The sequence below is a fragment of the Lynx canadensis genome, chromosome A1, assembly GCF_007474595.2.
Source record: "Lynx canadensis isolate LIC74 chromosome A1, mLynCan4.pri.v2, whole genome shotgun sequence".
NCBI classification, from domain to species: domain Eukaryota; kingdom Metazoa; phylum Chordata; class Mammalia; order Carnivora; family Felidae; genus Lynx; species Lynx canadensis.
This window is the reverse complement of record NC_044303.2, coordinates 115,589,672-115,611,058: the sequence shown is the minus strand read 5'-3', so window position 1 is coordinate 115,611,058 and position 21,387 is coordinate 115,589,672. Positions and strand designations below refer to the sequence as shown.

At 38.9% G+C, this 21,387-nt stretch overlaps 2 protein-coding genes across 2 annotated transcripts in view; one reads left to right on the top strand and one right to left on the bottom strand.

Annotated features, from left to right (window-relative positions):
- Positions 1-3,185, top strand: part of SLC23A1 (solute carrier family 23 member 1) — a 15,206-nt gene extending 12,021 nt beyond the window's left edge. Inside the window, 1 exon segment of the mRNA XM_030319208.1 lies at positions 3,115-3,185. The gene's annotated coding sequence lies outside the window, so the exon portion shown is untranslated.
- PAIP2 (poly(A) binding protein interacting protein 2) lies at positions 1,556-21,387 on the bottom strand. Its single transcript, XM_030319297.1, is given in 6 exon segments — positions 1,556-2,566; positions 4,863-4,912; positions 4,915-4,960; positions 4,962-5,042; positions 6,431-6,594; positions 21,246-21,387. Coding segments are annotated over 5 exon segments (519 nt in total). The 5' UTR covers positions 6,569-6,594; positions 21,246-21,387; the 3' UTR covers positions 1,556-2,362.

Genomic DNA, 21,387 nt, shown 5'->3' with positions numbered 1-21,387 from the left:
ATTAAAAAATTTTTTTTTTTAATCTGAATAAACTGAACTTTTCTATTTTTTTTAATGTTTATTTATTTTTGAGGAAAGAGACGAGAAAGAGAAGAGCTGTGAGCAGGGGAAGAAGGGTGCCCCTAGTCTTTGCTCTTAATCATTAGCTTACTCATTACTGAGTTATAATCTCCAGTTATACTGCACTATGATAATTTGGCATTATGTAGAAATGAACCTCATCTGCCCCTAGCTAGAGAAAAAGGATCTGTAAGCTTCATACATTTGGCAGCCAGCTGTGCCACTTGTGGTACTTAGCTATTAAGAGACATAGGGGACTGGCTGTATCAAAGCTCCAAAAAAGAAAGAGAGCACGTAGAATCATTCTGCTTCAGAGTTCTTAAACATCACTTGTGGGGCGCCTGGGTGGCACAGTCGGTTTAAGGTCCGACTTCAGCCAGGTCATGATCCGCCGTCCGTGAGTTCAGGCCCCGCGTCAGGCTCGGGGCCGATGGCTCGGAGCCTGCAGCCTGGAGTCTGTTTCTGATTCTGTGTCTCTCTCTCTGCCCCTCCCCCGTTCATGCTCTGTCTCTCTCTGTCCCAAAAATAAATAAAAAACGTTGAAAAAAAAAAAACTTAAAAAAAAAGCCACTTGTTTTGGGGTGCCTTGCTGGCTCAGTCAGTAGAGCATCTGACTCTTGGGGGTCATGAGTTCAAGCCCCATGTTGGGTGTAGAGATTATTTTTTGTTTTTAAAGTAAGTTCTGCACCCAATGTGGAAGCCTGAACTCATAACCCTGAGATCAAGAGTTGTATGCTCTACCAACTGAGCCAGCCAGGTGCTGGAGCTTACAAAAAAACAACAAACCTACTTGTTTATTGTCTTTTAAGGTAGCTATTAACAACACTGGGGCATTTGGGCACACCAAAGGATCCCCCACAAGAATGTGAACAGACTGACTATATGGCTTCTCAATTCTGAGCCCAACAAACTCAAGAAAAGCATAACTGAGTAGGGCCATAAAGTAGAATTGTATGTAGAACAGGGAATTGCTAGTTGGTTGACAGCCTGTCCCAAGATCACGTATTACCCAAAATAAGTACTTCACCCCAGGAACAAACTCCTTAATACTTCACCTCAGGAACAAACATATAAATAAGTTTGTGAGGGGAAAACAGGGCTGGCCCAGGTGAACCAAAATAGCAAACCAGTCCAATCAGACCAGCAACGGCTTGTGAAGGGCAGAAGCCAATGGAGATTTATACTAGAGTAAGGTTACCATTACACTGGTTAGCCAAAAACCTTCTTAAGGTGGACATCCATAACTGCCCTGACACTGCAGCCTGAGGTAATCACAGTGGCTTACAGAAGGGGAGGTCAGGTTTGTTTTACTGCTACATTTTGGACAGATACATGCCGTAATGACACACTTGACACTATGGAATTTAATAAAGCCTGCTCTCTTAGCAATTCTTGCCAGTAGGGTTGTCCTGAAGTACTGAACCCACACTACAGTAGTGTATCAATCACCACAGGAGAGTCTGCACTCAAGCACCACATAAACACAACCATCAGCTCAGTTCTACTATTATTTATTTTTTTAAATATTTTTGAAAAAATATAATTTTTTTACAATATTTTCAACTTAAAACACTATTCACACTGAACACGTATGGCAGCTTAACCTACCCAAGTATGAAGTTTAAGAAGCCAAAACTGTTCTAGCTTTGTTAAAAGAAAAGTTGTGCTGCAGACCATTGTAGTGATGATTAACAAAGCAAGGAACAAGCACCCACTCAAATCATTGTTACAATTTCTTTGTTCAATTGGATTATGGTGGGTCAAATGTTGCACTTCACATAGGCATGGCTATGATGCAGTGACACCTGAGAAGATGCAATACTTCCTCAGATCTAACCACTAGGAGGATTCACATTTCTTACGTGATAACATACCATAAAAGCCAGGGTTAGTTTTCATCATGAGCATTACCTTATAACCTCAGTAACCAAAGACTTACTTGTCTATATGAATTGTTTCAAATTAATTAACAAGGCCTTCTTCAGAAAAAGGAAATTCTTCTTGATAGTGACAAATGCAAATTTAGTAAGTCTGAACTGAGAAATTTGCCTAACAACTTGAACTTAAATTTACTCGTTAAAAAAAAAAAGTTTGGACATAACAACGGTTAGCTAACGCTCAGGGACCAGTTTAGCCTCAAAAAAGGCAATTCACGAAGATTAGAGGTCATTTTAATTTGGCGCTTTGTTACATCTTGACTGGTGCTTCTTTCCTCGCTGTCTTCACATCAAGCCATGGGGCCAATTCTATTTTCAGTAAATGTTTGACAGCTTATTACTTAATAACAGTCTCAGCACTTTTATTAAGCATGCAAGACTAACAAACTTTGGCAATGCATAAGTGTAACACAGTGACAAGAGAGAGCTTTTACAATTAAGTCTTCTAATACTGCCTCACAGTGTGGAAATGTGCTACATCCACCAAAAGAGGGCCCCGGTCTACTCAAATATTTTAGTACTTCACCCAGGAACAACTCCTTTGCATTTGGATTCAGATTGCTCTTGACCTGGAAAATAAGTACATAAAAAATCAAGTTCATTAACAGATGGCTTCAGATACTCAAAAGCATTCAACCCAGATCCACATGCAAAATATCTTCCAAAAAACGTTAAGACAAAAGAACTCAAATTGTATGGTTAAACTTAACCCAAAAAATCTTATCTATAGAAGGGAAAGAAGGAACCAGAAGTAAACTATATATATTATGTATGCGTATATATAATATATATATATATATGTATATACGCATACATAATATATGAAAACTTATAGCCTTCTAAGAGAAAGTAAAAATTGAAATTAAATTTGCCTTAAGTGTAATCAGAAACCCACTATCTACACACAAACTAAAAAGGTGTCACTGAATAAGGAATTCTGTTCATTTAACTATAATATTTGATTTTTAACAGTTTCATACTATGCAAAAATATTAAACAAGTATTGAAATGATGATTAAAGTGGCTTGGGGAATTGTTTATGGATTAATTTTGCTTATGATCCTCATTGAAAATATAGAGTTGTCTTTCTAAAACTGCTGTATTCTAATTACTACAGGAAGCAAGGTTTGTAAAAGGAAAAGAAAACTACATGGGGAATGAGAAGACCCTAAGATGGAATTCCAGCTCTGCTCTAAACTAACTTCCTAGAAAGCCTGGATAAGTCACTCTCTTTGGAACCCTATTTCTGCATCAGTTAGAGGAAGAATGGGCCAAAGTCTTTAAGAGCCAGTATTCTAGATCTCTAAATCTGACTTTCCTAAGCAGACACGTCAGACATTCCACAATAGGTGGAAATCTGCCCTCCACCATAGTGATAAAGATGAAAAGAAATCAAGATGTATTACAGGGCCTGAAATGTCAGAATACTGGTAGGCTTTTAGATTGAATATGATCCCCCTATGCCACTTACTTCATGACCAAAGTATATTAATAACATCTTGAAGCAACAATTTAATATTAATTTTATAATTTATACCCAGCCATTTCCTGGACAGGACATACTCTCACTTCTCTCAAAGGAAATCTATCTAAACTTTAAAAGTGTGAAGTTTAAATTAAAAAAGCATGTCTTGAATGTGCAATCTTTTGGCAGCTACAAAAGAATGATAAGGAATTAACATAATCTCAAATAGACCAAGAAGAACAAGCCAGTTTCTAGACAATGAAATTGTATTGGGTCCAGATTAAAGTTATACATTATGACAGCAAAGGACTTCACTCATCAGAGAAACCAGGATTATTTGTGGAATGACTAATGTAGTCATAAGCAAGCATATCACAACAGACTATTGAGATCACACATCTGCTCAACTGGGTTGTCATTTACTGCAACAAATCTGTACTACAATGTAAATTTCAGTGTTCTCCATACAGCCCTTTAGAAGAATGGTTCCCAAATGCCTGATGGGGCAGGCTGGCAGTATGCCCTAGGAGTGCTTTTTATGCCTAGACAACTGGTTTGCAAGTCTGGGATCTAGCTAAGGGACTATTTTTGGTTTTTAATCCTTCACAGGTAATTATGATATATCGCCAGGTTAGGAAATCAATGCACAGTGAACAAAAAATAACTGCAAAAATATTTGTGAGTCTAGGAGTAAATCCAGAGAACTATATTGTAAAAGCAAGTAGAGACTGTCAATATGGACAGAAAGGTCACCATTATGACTTTAGATCATTTTATCTTAATTTTAGCAAACGATCATCACATTCTATTCTAGCACTGATGCCTATTTATCTTAATTCCTGAAAAAATTTACTGCAAATGTACCTACCGTCCCCAGCAATGAGACATAGAGAGTAGGTAAAAATGTAAATAGGTTTTTGTTCCTTTTCTGCCAAGAGCTTGTAAAAGTCCATATTAAATCCCAGTTCCAAATGGAGTTTAGGGTAACTCAATGAAAATCTTGGGGCAGGAAAAAAAAAAATCTCCAAATTTTCACCTTTCAGATAAAAATGTGCAAATTTCGACAAATGTTTAAGAAAAAATTAATGAGCAAAACTTCTTCATCAAGCTACTTTGTATAGGCAAGTCACATGTACATACCAATATCCTAGGGTAATATAGTTATCAAAACTAAAAGTAGTGGCAAGAAGTCTGTTAGCAGCCTCAGACTAGCTCCAGAGTGTTGCCAGAAGTCACTCTAAGTCATAAGTGAGACTGAGAGGCCCCTGCTTCCATAGAAAGAAGCAGTACAATTTCTGAAGGGGAAGAAATGTAGAACTCTTGTTAAACAGATACTGCTGGCTTTTCCACTAAGGGAAAGATGAGCTAGTTTTTTAAAAAGATGAAAAATAACTTTTTACCACAAGATCTTCCAGAGAAGAGCCATCACTGATAACAAGGTCATTAAATGGTCTTGGATTTGGTCCATAGTTTGTGGGAGATCTCGAGCTGGAATAAACCCACTCATGTTCCTCTTCTTCTTCCAGCATTTCTTGGAAACAGCGTTCAATAAATTCTTCTTCCCATAACTCCTCTTCTATCTGGATTTATAATAATAAGCATCATGATAGCACACTTGGTAATGTGTCACTAGGAATGTGTCACTAGGAATGATTTAAAATATCCTGAATTAAGGCATTTAAGGTGTGCCTGGGTGGCTCAGTTGGCTTGAGCATCCAACTCTTGATTTTGGCTCAGGTCATGATCCCAGGGTTGTAGGATTGAGCTCTCTGCACTGGGCTCCGTGCTGGACGTGGAGCCTGCTTAGGTTAGGATTCTCTCTCTTCCTCTGCCCCTCCACCAGCTCATGTGCATGCTCCCTCTCTCAAAAAAAAAGAAACAAACAAAAAAACAAACAAACAAACAAAACAGAAACAAACAAACAAAAAAAAGCAATTTAAAGCATTTAAAAACACACTATTTTAACCTTCTTCTCTGCTCCTGTGCCAAGAAAAAAAAACGTTTACTGTAAGATAGGGAGGATCTGTTAAGGTTTGCTGTCTTATGTGTCCTAGCAGAAGTGGGAACGTATTAAATAAAGGAGTGCTTTATTGAGGAATGCCTATTGGCCTTACCTGTGATTACTTTACAACTGCAAAACCCTAAATCCCACAAAAATGACCTAACATTCTGTACAGGGTAGGGTCAAGGCATGGGTAATAAAACAAATCCAACCTACACAAACAGCCCAAATGCTTCTCACTGAATTAAGACTACACTGTTTTACTCTAGAATATCCATTACTGGATATGGTGACATCCAGCTGACTACTGATTACCAAAGCCATGATCAGGGGGAAACTAGACAAAAGATGGGGAACAGATGCCAGAAATATGGAAATAAAAGACAACATCATCAATGTCTGAGCATTCTCTAAAAGAGAACAGTTGGTGGCAGATTTTTCAGGCTCATCAGATTGAGAACCTCGGTGAAACACATCTGTACCCTAGTAGCTAGGACTATCTCCTCCTGCTTCTACTCTTTTAACAGCAATCTGATTGGTGCATGGCAAGGATTCCAAACCTAACTGTACACTGGAACCAACTTTATTTTTTTAAGTTTTATTTTCAAGTAATCTCTACACCCAATATGGGGCTCGAACTCACAACCCTGAGATCAAGAGTTGCATGATCACACCAAATAAACCATCTAGTTGCACCCCATCTTGGAGCTTTAAAAAACAAGTTTCCTAGGCTCTACCCTAGTCCTCCTGAATAAGAATATCTGGGGTGGAATGCTGAAAAAAACCTCCTAAATTATTTCAGTGAGCAGATAAACCTGGTAGTAATCCAGCATCCAATAAAGAGGAGTAGTGGCACATTAATCCATATATTCATATATAAGGGACGAAATAAAACACGCTTCAGGGTCAAGTACTGAGGGCTGTTATGGGCTACAAAGAGAGAGTATGTCTGTACATAAAACTAACTTGTCTGTTGAATTCCTCTTCATTTTCCATCCACATGTACTCTGCAAATGGATTGTCATCTTCATGAGAATGACCATTAATAATCACATCTTCATTGATGATGCTTGGGCTAGTACTGCTGCGACTTGGATCTTTCATGGTTGGCGTTATTTGTCGTTTTTAACCTTGAAAGAAAACAATAGTTAATTGTGTTAGTCATTCTTTCGGTTCTTAGTGAGCAGCTATTATCCCCAGGAATCGTGGTTAGGTATTACATGCACATGATGTATTAAGGCACATGATAAACCAAGCAAGTGGAAAGTTTCATTTTTTTTTTTTCTCAAATGATTCAATATTTAAGAAATTGCTGAGAATAGCCTAGATTCATCTAGTGCTTTCTGGTAACAGCAAATGACGGTAATCAACAGCTTGAACGTAATTCCCAAATCAACCAATTTTTTAAATACTGGATATCTCTTGCTTTATAAAACAAGCATGGTCTGGAAGATCTAAATCAAGTGACTTTATGAAAAGCAAATTCTACTTTTAACAGGTGATATTAAAAAGCTCAGAGAGGGGCGCCTGGGTGGCTCAGTTGGTTGAGCGTCCGACTTCGGCTCAGGTCACGATCTCGCGGCTCATGAGTTCAAGCCCCGCGTCAGGCTCTGGGCTGATGGCTCAGAAGCCTGGAGCCTGCTTCCGATTCTGTGTCTCCCTCTCTCTCTGCCCCTCCCCCACTCATGCTCTGTCTCTGTCTTTCTCAAAATAAATAAACATTAAAAAAATAAAAAAATAAATAAAATAAAAGCTCAGAGATTGCAAATGAAAACAGACTTTTAATAACCTCTAGTTCCTCAGTCCCAAGGTAAAGAATGCTGTGGATCTCTAGACTTCATAGCACATTCTCTATTTGCTTTGTATCTCTGGGTCCATGTCGAATTTCTCCATGTCTGGATCTGTCCACTGTACAATGATTTTCAAGCCAAGTAATCTCATGTGTGTGTGTGTGGTGTGTGTGTGTGTGTGTGCTATTCTTCTTCTTTTTTTCTTTTTAGAAAGAGAGCACAAGCTGGGGAGAGGGGCAGAGAGAGAGGAAGAGAGAGAATCTTAAGCAAGGAGCTCAATCCCATGACCTGAGCTGAAACCAAGAGATGAACTCTCAACTGACAGAGCCACCCAGGTGCATCTATTTTTAAAGTGTTTAGAGAGAGAGAGAGAGAGAGAGAGAGAGAGAGAGGTAATGAATGAATCCCAAGCAGGTTCCACACTCCGGGCTGAGCCCAACTTTGGGCTCAATCTCACAACTGTCAACAGATGGATGGTTTAAGTGACTGAGCCACCCAGGTGCCCCAATATGCATGCTTTTAAATGAGAGAGTTTATCTACAGACTGCTTTTTAAACTGCTTTACTACCTTCACAGTATGTAATAAACTTTTCCATGCAAGTTTCTGAAACTCCCCTGCTGACAGAAAAACTTCCAGACTAACTCAAAAATGAAATATCCAAACAGAAAACGACAGCCCGCTTCGGATCCTCTGTTCCCCCTCTCTGCCCCTCCCGTTTTCTCTTCCAAAACAAAACAAAAACAAACAACTTTATTAAAAAAAAAGACGGGCGCCTGGGTGGCTCAGTTGGTTAAGTGTCCGACTTCAGCTCAGGTCATGATCTTTGCAGTTCGTGAGTTCAGCCCCGCGTCGGGCTCTGTGTTCACAGATCAGAGCCTGGAGCCTGCTTCAGATTCTGTGTCTCCCTCTCTCTCTCTGACCCTCCTCTGTTCATGCCCTGTCTCTCTCTGTCTCAAAATAAATAAACGTAAAAAAAAAAAAAAATTAAAAAAAAAAGAAAGAAAGAAAGAAGAAAGAAAGGAAAGAAAAGAAAGAAAGAAATATGACAGAAACACCAGATTCACAGCAAAGGGTACATCAAGAAAATGTTACTTTGGGAAGCAGGAGGTTTTATGATAATATTAACCTCAGCATTCAAGGCATAAGATAAAACTCATCACGATGGTCAGGATGAGGGGGATGTCCTATAAGAATGTGCAAACTGCACCTCAAATGAAGCTCCCTAATTTTCCTCCTTATCTCTCTCATCTCCTCCATGAACCGTTCCATATCATCATCAACTCCATCTATCATATCAAGGTTACTGACAAGCCTATTGGGCATATCCTGTCTAACATCATGGGCAGGTGAGGCCCAACCTGTTCTAATATTTCCTCCAGGCTCCTGGCCTCACCACCTCCCAAAGGATGGCTCCTTCTGCATTCTGCACTGCAAGCCTGCTTTTCTCCTATGCTTTCCTGGGAGACCTTTTCCATGTTGAGATTTCTTTTCCTGCTTCCTCTTCCTACAGGGATCAGAAGCAGTCTTCCTCTCTTAGCCTTGAATTTGCTGCACCAATGGACCTAAAGACCTGTTATGGATAAGTCAGCTTTTATGACTTCTTCCTTCCCGGGGCTATAGACTCACCCACCTTCAAAGCAACAGCAAGCAGGTGCACAGCCACAAAGGACTACCAGACTCCAACTAGTTCAAGCATCTAATCTCTTTCTATGTGAGTAAAAACACAACAGTATCTAATACAGTAGACTGGGTTTCTTATATACTATTCATTAAATGATAACATGATCTAAACCAGTTGATACACTGCTGGCTAAAAGCGTGAAACTTAAGGGTCAGATTCTACAATATTCTACCAATCATTAAGTATGAAATTGCTAAAAATGAGTTTACATGAGTCACTTGTACATAAATTCAAACAGCAGCGTGACCTGTGCCAAAGGAAGAAATCAGCATACCTAATATGAGAATAGAGTTTAAAAAACTTCAGGTGTTCTTACTCCAGTTATAATCAAGAAAAACACTAAAAACTAAAACATCCTACCACAAATAGTTTTTTCCTTGGGTAAGGTTCAGGGAGCACTTGCTCTATATGTATTGCCAGTCCTAATTCATTATTTTTTTTAAAACTTTTTTATCAAAGATATTCATTCTCTGTTTTCTGTCCTGTCTGCTTTATAGTGCCTTCTATTATTTTCATTCTACCCACACCTTAGCACATAATCTCAGTCTGTCTCTGCTTCTCTTTCACATGTATACAATAATAAATAACTAGGGCAGCAGTTCTTAGTAACTTATATTTGAGGACCTCTTAACAAATACAGATGTCACTACCATGATGCTACTGTCAGTAGTATTCAGTATTTCAGAAAATACCTGTGTGTTTCAGGATATAAACATCCCAGCCCCAGCTTAAGAGACTAAATTCACATTATATGAATAGTATGAGTTTTCATTATACATACGTACTCTTAAGGTTAAATCCATAAAAGGAATCTAAGAAAGGGGCACCTGGCTAGTTTAGTCAGTAAAGCATGTGACTCTTGATCTCGGGGTTGTGAGTTGAGCCCCACACTGGGCTGTCTGTTGTCAGCGCAGAGCCTGCTTTGGATCCTCTGTCACCCCCTCTATTGACCTCTCCCCAACTTGCATGCATGTGCTCTCAAAAAAATAGCAAAACAGGGGCACCTGGGTGGCACAGTCGGTTAAGCGTCCAACTTTGGCTCAGGTCATGATCTCACAATCTTGTGAGTTCAAGCCCCGCACTGGGCTCTGTGCTGACAGCTCAGAGCCTCAAGCCTGCCTTCTGATTCTAGGTCTTCCTCTCTTTCTGCCCCTCTCTGCTTGTGCTCTCTCTCTCTCTCAAAAATAAACATTAAAAAAATAAAATAAAATGTCTCTTTAAAAAATTTAATAAATATGCCTCTGTAATCAAATTATATCTACATGTAAAGGCAATCTATTTTTTTTTAAAGTCCATTCAATTTATGAGCACAAGCTTATTGTAAACCATGAAAAATGTGCCTCAGGAAATTCTATAGTCTGAGAATCCCAAAGGACTCCCCTCTCTCTTTGATGCCTACCAGTAAACAAGAAAATATCAACAGTGCTTAGCAAAAAGGGCCCAATCCCTGTATTTGACAAGGCTCTAGGTCAGCTTTTTTGCTCATTATCACTTCATCAAACGAGCTGTGGCTTTGGCATAAATCCTAGAGAAAGAGTCATAAAGGACTAAATAAAATTATTTTATTAAGCAATATTTGGGAAACAAATCATAACTGAAACCAAAAAGAACAAACCGGAGCCCAAACACTAATCTTGTATCTTAGACAGCTGAGGGAAGGAACAACTGCTGACCAAATTTCTGGCTACAGCCAGCCAGGTGAAAGCCAGAGGAGTAAGGATCATTTTCTTCAGAATGTTGACGACTTACAATTATTGAACATAAGGTATTCTAATATAACATGATGTACCAAATTTTAAATTTTTTTTCTGACTTGTTCTTGACCCTTCTTGGACCACATTCTTTATACTGGATCCTCTGCATGTTCTGCTGTTGTTAAAAACTGGGTATAGGATGGGGTGCTTGGGTGGCTGAGTCGGTTGAGTGTCCAACTCCAGCTCAGGTCATGATCTCATGATTCGTGGGTTCGAGCCCCATGTTGGGCTCTGTGCTTACAACTTGGAGCCTGGAATCTGTTTCAGATTCTGTGTCTCCCTCTCTCTCTCTGCCCCTCCCCAACTCACACTCTGTCTCTCTCTCAAAAAGTAAACATTAAAAAAAAACAAACCAACAACTGTGTATAGGATCACCTAGTTGGCTCAGTTCATATAGCATGTGACTCTTAATCTTGGAGTCCTGAGTTCAAGCCCCATGCTAGGTATAGAGCTTATTAAAAAAAACTCGGGGGGGGGGCGCCTGGGTGGCATAGTCAGTTATACGTCTGACTTTGGCTCAGGTCATGATCCATAGTTTGTGAGTTCAAGCTCTGCATTGGGCTCTGTACTGACAGCTCAGAGCCTGGAGTCTACTTCTGGTTCTGTGTCTCCCTCTCTCTCTCTGGCCCTCCCCTGCTCATGCTCTCTCTTTCTCTCAAAAATAAATATTTTTTTAAAAATTGGGTATATAGTTCAAATACCATAAAATTTATGATTTTATTTTTTAATATGAAATTTATTGTCAAATTGGTTTCCATACAACACCCAGTGCTCATCCCAACAGGTGCCCTCCTCAATACCCGTCACCCACCCGTCATCAACCCTCGGTTTGTTCTCAGTCTTTAAGTCTCTTAAGGTTTGCCTCCCTCCCTAACTTTTTTTTCTCCCGTTCCCTCCCCCATGGTCTTCTGTTAAGTTTCTCAGGATCCACATAAGAGTGAAAACAAATGGTATCTGTCTTTCTCTGTATGACTTATTTCACTTAGCATAACACTCTCCACTACAAAAGGCCATATTTCATTCTTTCTCATTGCCACGTATTCCATTGTGTATATAAATTTATGATTCTAAAGTGTCGGATTGGCACTTGTTAAAAACAGTTAAAGGCAAATATAGCAGCCAAAGCCACCTAGGGCAAGGAAGAAGAGATGTGGCAAACAAAACACCAAGAAAAAAGCATGGGAGGAAAGATGGGTGAAGTAAATACTTTGGGCATAAGGGCTTTGAAAAGCTCCTGCATATTCTAGGGAACCAAGGCCCTGGGCAAGTCCAGTGCTGGGAGCATGGTCAGAAAAGACCTGAGGGGTGCCTGGATGGCTCAGTCAGTTAAGCGTCTGACTCTTGATTTCAGCTCAGGTCATGATCTCATGGTTCGTGATACAGAGCCCTATGTCAGGCTCTGTAGTGACAGCATGGAGTCTGCTTGGAATTATCTCTCTCCTCCTCTCTCTCTGCCCCTCCCGCAAGTACTCTCTCTCTCAAAATAAATAAATAAACATTAAAAAAAAACCAAAAGACCTGTGAAGGCCCTATACTCTGGCTGACCTTCAGTATATGCACATAAAGTGAGGGCTAAGAAAGCTGTAAACTGCTTGAGTGTTGAAGGTATGCTCAACATAAACAAGAATCTACCTACAAAGACTGAATTTTTTTGTTCATAGGTATTTAAGAAACATTGTATTTAAAAAAATTTTTTTTAACGTTTATTTATTTTTGAGAGAGAGAGGGAGGGAATAGGGGAGGGGCAGAGAGAAAGAGGGAGACACAGAATCCAAAGCAGGCTCCAGGCTCCGAGCTGTCAGCAAAGAGCCCAACGCAGGGCTCGAACTCACAAACCACAAGATCATGACCTGAGCCACAGTCAGACACTTAACCGACTGTGCCACCCGGGCACCCAAAGAAAAATCTTTTAAAGATTTTTATTTTATTCTATTTTAAGCAATCTCTACACCCAACGTGGGGCTTGAATTCACAACTCCAAGATGAAGAGTTGCATGCTGTACAGACAGAGCCAGCCAGGGACCTCAGAAAATCTCTTTTTAAATAACTATCTGACCACTAAGCTAAAAGGCTTCAACGGCCATACACATACAAAAAGAACTCAAACTTTTATAAAATTAGTTCAGAAAAATCACTAAACAGATCAATAACAAGCAGAACAAAAACCCTGTGGAAAGGAGAATCTGATTTTTAAGGGCACTACATTATAATATTAATGTCCAGTTTTCAACAAAAATGAGGAGTCATGAAAAGAAGTAAGAAATATGGCCTATACACAGGAAAAAACAAACTTCCTTGAGGAAGCCTAGACATTGGACTTATAAGACTTTACATCAAGTACAAAATAACTAAAGGAAACCATAATAATGAGGTCTCATCAAATAGAGAGTATCAGGAGTGATGGGATGGCTCAGTCAGTTAAGTGTCTGTTGGTTTTGGCTCAGGTCATGATCTCATAGTTTGTGGGTTCAAGCCCTATATCCGGCTCTGCGAAGACAGTGCAGCATCTGCTTGGGATTCTCCCTCTCTCTCTGCCAGTCCCCTGCTAGTGCTGTCTCTCTCAAAATAAATAAACAAACATTAAATAAAGGTGGGGGGTCACCTGGGTGGCTCAGTTGGTTAAATGTCTGACTCTTGATTTCAGCTTGAGTCGTGATCCTGCGGCCGTGGTATCAAGCCCTGCATTGGGCTCTGCACTGAGCAAGAGCCTGCTTGGGAGTCTCTCTCTCTGTCCCTCTCTGCCCCTCCCCTGCTCATGTGCTCTCTCTCAAAATAAATAAACATGAAAAAAGTAGAGAATATCAATATAGAAAAATTATTAAAAAGAAACCAAACGGAATTTCTGGAGTTGAAAAGTACAATAACTGAAATGAAAAATTTACCAAAGGATTACAACAGATTTGATCAAGGAGAAAAAAAATCAAATTTAAAGATAAATCAATTGAGATTAATGAGCTTTGGGAGGGAAGTAAAACAATGAAGAATAATGAACAGAACCTTAGAGACCAGTGGGCAACTATCATACAAATAATAGGAATCTCAGAAGAAGACAAGGGGCCAGAAAAAATATTTTAAGAAATAACGGCCTCTTGGGATGGCTGTCTGGCTCAGTCAGTGAAGCCTGGGACTCTTGGTCTCAGGGTTGTGGGTTTGAGCCTGCATTAAGTGTAGAGATTGATTAACAATATATACATATATATATTTTTAAGAGAGAATAAGTAAGCAGGGGAAGAGGGGCAGGGGAAGAGGGGCAGAGGGAGAGAGAAAGAATCCCAAGCAGGCTCCATGCTCAGCACAGAGCCCGACGTGGGGCTTGATCCCATGACCCTGGGACCACAACCTGAGCTGAAATCAAGAGACAGACGACTGACTGAGCCACCCAGGTGCCCCTAAAAATAAAACCTTTTAAAAAAGAAAATAGTGACCCCAAACTCCTCACACTTGATAACAAATCTGTATGTATTACTCTACATATCCAAAAGCTCAACAAATTCCATGCAGTATAAACTCAAAATGATCCACAATTAAGACACATTATAATCAGATTACTGAAAGACAAAGAGAAGAGATTATCTGCAATACAAGTGTCTCTTTATACAAGGAATCCTCAAAACAAGATTAACAGTTGATTTCACATTAGAAACCACAGAGGCCAGGGGTGCCTGGGTGGCTCAGTCTGTTAAGCATCTGACTCTTGATTTTGGCTCCGGTCAAGATGTCATGGTTCGTGAGTTTGAGCCTGTGTCAGGCTCCGCACTGGCAGTGAGCAGCCTGCCTGGGATTCTCTCTCTCAAAAATAAAATTAAAAAAAAAAAAAAAAAAAAAAAAGAAAAGATAAATATTTACAAACCAAGATACAAGAGTCAAAGTGCAGAATATCAAAGGGAATTTTTAAAAGACAAAAAACATTATTTTCAAAAAAGTGACAAGAAAAATCATATTCTCAGTAATAAAAAGCAAAAAACTAAACTGAAAGAAAACTGCTAGAATGCCAGACCCTGGCAGAAAACAGCTTACAAACATAAATGAACTAGAATATTTCCATTGTTATTATTCAGGAATAGTTTGAATAATAAGAATGATGGGATCCTGACATACGAATCTAAAGTTACATGGGCTCAGTGCTCTTAAAATATCTTTAACAACCTTTAATTTTGTTTTTCTTGTTATGATTAGTGTATTCAGGTTTTTTACCTCTTTGGTTAATTACAGTAATTTACATTTCATTAAAATTTCATTTTCTCCGCAATTTTAATTTTGTTATAAAATTGCAAAGAATGTAACTATTCTAACTTGTTTCATTACATATAATTTGATTATATGTTCCTTTTCCTCATTTAGAGATTTATCTTAGAAAAAAAACTCCAGGTTTGCAATGTGCATACCCGTGAGTCTAATAAACTCTTCCTATATATGTATTAAGAGGAAGATCTGTGTATTTCAAATGCACAGAATCTCTGAGAACATATAAAACAGAGAAGCAAATCATATCTGATAAGGAACTTGTATTTAGAATATATAAAGAACTATTACAACTCAATAAAAATGACACAATTTAAAAATGGGCAAACAACAGTTTTCCAAAGAACATACAAATATCAATACATGAAAAAATACTCAAAATCATTAATCATGGGGGAAATGCAAATCAAAATCACAATGGGATGCCACTTTACACTAGAATGGCTGTAATGATAATAAGTATTGGTGAAAACGTGGAGAAATTGGAACCTTCGTTTACTGCTGATGGGCATGTTAAAATGATGCAGCTGATTTGAAAAAGTCTAGCAGTTCCTCAAAAGATTAAACATGGAACCCGATATTTATACTAAGTATACATCCAAGAGAAATGAAAATATATGCCCTACACAAAACTTGTACACAAATTTCCGTATCAGTATTATTCATAATAGCCAAAAAGTGAATAAAACCCAGTGGTCCACCAATTGATAAATACTATGTGGTACCTCCATACAACAGAATATTATTTGACAATAAAAGAAATGAAATACTTGATACGTGCTGTATCATGGATGAACACTGAAAACATTATGCTAAGTGAAAGAAGCCAGTCACAAAGCATTACATACTGTATGACACCTAAGGAGTATGAGGTTTCTTTCTGGGGTAACAAAAATGTTCTAAAATTGTGGTAATGGATGCACAACTCTCTGAATATCCTAAAAACAACTCTACTGTATACTTTAAATGAGTTACAAGCAGTGAATTATAGCTCAGTAAGAACTGTTAAGGGGTGCCTGGGTGGCTCAGTTGGTTAAGCATCCGACTTCAGCTCAGGTCATGATGTTACAGTCCATGAGTTCCAGCCCCATGTCAGGCTCTGTACTGAAAACTCAGAGCCTGGAGCCTGTTTCAGATTCTGTCTCCCTCTTTCTGCCCCTCCCCCACTTGCACTCTGTCTCTGTCTCTCAAAAATAAACAAACATTAAAGAAGAAAAAAAACTGTCAAAAAACAACACTCAATGCCTACAGAGATAACTGGGTGGGGAGAGACACTGTTACATTCATCCACTGAATTTTGAATGGATACCTATTAAAAATTCAATTTAATAAACAAAGCCCCTACTTTAATTCATTTTTTCTACATATTTTTATTTTATCAATTTGTTTTTTCACTCTATTTTCCCTTCACTAAATTTCTACCAATTTGTTACTCTGATTTTTAAGTCGACAAACGTGTTTATTTTCAACCTTCCATTTAATAAATGATTTGTATCTATAAATTTTCCATGTATTTTGAATTTAGTTCTCATCAAGTTTAGGTATTTACAAATTATTTAATTTATAATGAGCCAGAGATTATTTCGAAGAATATTTTTACATTTCCAAATGGTTCTTTTGTTTACCCTTTGATGCCCTGATTTCTAGTTTGACTTCATTATGTTATAAAATGTAGCCAGTGAAGCACCTAGGTGGTTCAGTCAGTTAAGTCTGACTTAGCTCATGAGATCATGGTTAGTGGGTTCAAACCACAAATCAGGCTCTGTGCTGACAGTTCAGAGCCTGGAGCCTGCTTCAGATTCTGTGCCTCCCTCTGTCTCTCTGCTCCTCCCCTGCTTGTGTTCTCTCTCAAAAATAAACATTTTAAAATGCAGCTAGAAAAACCTTCACTTTTGGGGCTTATTATTGTTTTCTTTGCAGACAACTATGGTTTTTGCAAACCCCTTGGGTCTAAAGAGAGAAATGTGTGACTTCTATTTCTAAGGTACAAAAAAATATGTATTTACATATCTACGTTTATATCTAAATCTAAATATAGATACATAAATGGTCTTTTTTTTTTTTTTTACTTGATCTGTTAAATTCTGAAAGTGGTCTATTCAAGTCCTATACTCTAAGAGTTAGACTATTTGAACCAGTCTCAGAGATTTACCATTTTTGATAACTGATGGTTGGTTTTATGTCTTCCATCATAATTTTTAAATTTTTCTTATAGTTTCTCATATTGTATTCCTGTAGTGTTTATTTTCCTATTTTTAGGAACTCTGCATACCAGGGAGTGTAATAAACTCATATTTTAAAAAATATTAGATTTATTTTCTGTGACTTACAAACTACTAAGGAATCTCAGTTGGTTTTCTCTCCCGTGTCTGAAATATAATTGAGATCAGTACTGTAAGTTTAAGGTGTAGAGCATGATAATGTGACTTACATCTATTGTGAAATTAAAATAGATTTACATAGATTCCTATTCATTAAAAACATGCTCTATACACCTCCAAACAATTCAAGACATTTAGAATGCTTTTCCTTGTTCAGGGTCTCCAACCCAATCCCTGCTCCCAGACAAGGAAAGAACCTTTAGAATGATTTTACTTATCCCATTTCCTTCCTCCCACTCCATCTCCTTTGTTTTGTGGAAATAATTTAAGCAGTGTTAGTTCCATACTGTTTGGTTTTTCTTTAGGTATAGATCTTTTAGAATTTTTTAACCAAACACAATTAACATTATTGTCTATATTTTTACTAGATTATTATCATTGTTTCTTTTATTCACAATCTTCCCCTAACTTGACATCTTTAATATTTCTTCAAAAGGTCATGCAAAAGTATAAATTTCTCAGCTGTTGCATGTCTCAAAATGTCTTTTGCTTTTCTATTTAAATAATATTAAATGGGACAGACTTAGACTTCTGTCTTTTCTATTATCTGCAAATATTCCAGCTTTCATTGTGTTAGTTTTTCTTTTGCAAAGATCCTGTTCATGGGGCGTGTGGTGGCTTAGTTGGTTAAGCATCTGACTCTTGATTTCAGCTGAGCTCATGATTTCAGGGTTGTAGGATCAAGCCCTGCATCCAGCTCTGCGCTGAGGGTGGAGCCTGCTTGGGATTCTCTCCCTTTCTCTCTCAGCTCCTCCCCTGCTGTCACCCTCTCTCTCTAAAGAAATAAACATTAAAGTAAACAAATAAATATGGTTTCCAGCAATGTCCATTCTTTTATATTCTTTATGAAATTTTAAATTATAGAAATCTTTTTAAGTTTTAGAAACTTCTCCCTAGTTTCATCTCTAAAGTATTCACATTAAAATTCAAATACAGTTCTCTCTTCTTTCCTTAATCTGACTCCACAGACACCTTTTCTTATTCCATTGGACTCTATTTTGAACAATTGTGACTCCTTAACCTTATTTGCATACACACACAATACTATAATTAGTTGTCTCTCCAGCAGTGAAAGAGGATAAAGAAACCTCTGCTTCTGCTTGTTTTCCACTCAAGTTTGTAAGCAGCTTTGAATTTTTTGTTTTAATGTTTGGCAGTATAATGATTAAAAGCAATGGCTCTGGAACCCAAGGGCAAGTTATTTAACCTTTCTGCGTCTCAGATTTCCCATCTATTAAATGGTAATAATAATAGTATCTATGCATAGAGCCTAGCACATAACAGTATTATCTATTTTGGGGCTTATTAAACATTTATAGCAATTAAAGGTTGTTAGAGCAAGGTATAAGGTAAAAAAATCACATGTCCAAAAACCTGTAGGAGTGAAACAATGTGACAGAAGGAGGACTATAATCGTAATCTTAACAAGGTATAACAAAGGTGATCTGGTGAGAGTAAGGATGGGTCAGCACTGCCTATCATCACTACTGGATAAAAGCTCAAAGAACATCAGAAACACCAGCCTTATTTATAAAAACTGACACAAAAAATAAGCAGAAGGAATTCAAACCTCTATATCCACACTATCCAATGTGGTGGGGCCAACAGCTATATATGGCTAAATAAAAATAAATTAATTCAAACTCAATAAAATAAAAAATTTAGTTCTTTAGCTGCACTTGCCACATTTCAAATGCTCAACAGACATGTGCTATTAGTACTTATTGGACAGCACTGCTCTAAACAGTAAGGAAACCTAGAACAACAAAAAAAAAGACTGTTACTGGAACTGAAACTTAGGCTGTATCACATGCAAATTACTAGTGTACCTATGCAAGAGGGTGGTCCAGATCACAAGGGGTATAGCCTGGGCAACTTTAATCTTGCACTGGGTCCGAAACTAAGATACGCCACTAACAACCTACCAGATCCTGGGTATGTCACTAAACAGTAAAATGGTTAAGAGCACATAATCTCTGGACTACTTGGGTTTGAATTCCAGCTCTTACTAGCTGTGTACACTGGACAAGTTAATTCACATCTCTCACTTGTTAGCTTTATTTTACAGTTGTACTTACCACCTAGGGAGGGTGAAGATTAAATACTTGTAAAAACACTTAGAACAATGCTTGGCATTACTAAGTGCTGTAGAAATATGTACCTAATAAAATAATTTCTCAAACTTCTATTTCCTCAATTTCAAAATGGGCAAGATAAAACTTGCTCTGCTTTTTTCACAGGTTATAATAAAGTCTGTAAATTACAAAAATATGTAAAATCACAAAAGAAAGGGGGCTGAAGCCTTATTTTCTACCGTCTTTCACCTCCCACATGATCAATGAAATTGCTATGCTAACAGCATTTTATAAATGTTTACATTTTCTATTAAAAGTGGAGCATCACTCTCTACAGTCAGAAAGGGGAAACCTGAATAAGGTGTACAGTGCCTACTGAAGGAAAAGCCTACGATAAACTTACTCTGTTCCAAAGAGGGTAGAGATCATCTACCCTAAGCAGTAATATACATTATAAAAAAACTCTCTAAGCTCCCAGGACTTTAAACATTACTTCCATTGCTTAACAACCATCCTTTAAAGAAAGAGATAAATAGGCAGTAATTTTTGTAAAGTTACCTATCTTTATTTATCGTAGACACTTATTTGTGAGAAAGAATTAAGTTTTGTACAAGTTCACAATTAACAAGCAGCATAAACAAGCTAATTTGCCCCAAATATCCTTTCACAAATTGGAATCAGAAGCACAAACCAGCAAACACTGGGAATCATATTTAAATCCTTACAGAAACCTTTTTCTTATTTATAAACGTAACTTGAAAATGCAAACCAACACCTGCTCAACTGCAATTTGTGAAAAACCATGCCACGAGACTACAAGATTAGCCACCGCACGAAAATGGGAATTTGTCTTCTGTTGTAACGTAAAAGCTGTCAGCTGTTATTAGACTTTTTCCCACGGCAAACTGAAAGCCAAATTCTTTCTAGAGTTTGTGGTTTCCATGAGGTGATGGGGCTGCAAAATCAGGGAGTGCAAGACAACAAAAGGAAGCAGAAAAGGCCTCTTTTTGAGTCACCAGAAAATACCACTGCCGGCTGCTTCAACAAATGTTTTGAAAAAACAAACTTCACCGCAAGCCATATAATTTTAGTGGCAGTGGGGAGTAAGCGTATAGTGGAAGAGAAATTAAAAAGGAGGACCGGAATCCAAGAATGTGATTAGACGGGCCGTTGAAGTTCATCTGGTTTCCAATACTCCCGGAGCACGGATTCCAGCCCTTCTATCAGGAGCATGGGAAACAACATAACTAACAATAAGGAGTAAGGAAAGGTGAAGAAACGGGAGAAAGCGGATCCGAAAGGTACTGGCCAGTGGACGGTTGTAGAAAGCTCCCCTCGGACGCTCGCCAGCCCGCCAGTCCCTCCGCCCCTCTCTTCCCCAACCCCGGCAACGGGAGGAGCGCGCACGCGCAGCAAGTATGGGCTGCGCGTGGCGACGCGCAGGCGTAAACTGGGGAGAAACAATGAGCTTTGTTGCCGAAGCGGCAGTGGGGGGCAGGGGAAAAGGGTACCCGGGGGGAGGTGAAGAAAGTGGAGGGAGGAAGGGGGGCCACGAGAAAGTGCTATCCCGGCAACCCTCGCGCGCTACCGAGGACCCGGATAGAGTGCTGCGAGATCCAAATCATAAATAATAATGACAATGAGAAAAAAAGCGACGGCCATTTCTCAAAGAAGAAAGAGTCTAGGTCGGTCCCAGCTCATCCCTCAGATCCGACTGAAAGACGCAAGGAGTAAGGAAGCCATACAAGGCTTGGTGGCCAACAACCCAGGGGACCCTCAACCGTCGCCAAGGTGCTGTCCCTCGACCGCCGAGGACGCCGCACCCTTCCGGCCGCTCCGCCCGAGGGAACCCCTCACCCAGTGCACGGCAGAGGGGACGGCAGCCAACGAATCCGGTCGGCCTCCGCGGATCTCCACAGGCAGCGCCGCTCCCCCGCTCGACGCGCGCTTCGCCCGCCGCCTCCCTTCTCCAGTCCAAACAAACACCCCAGCCCGGAAG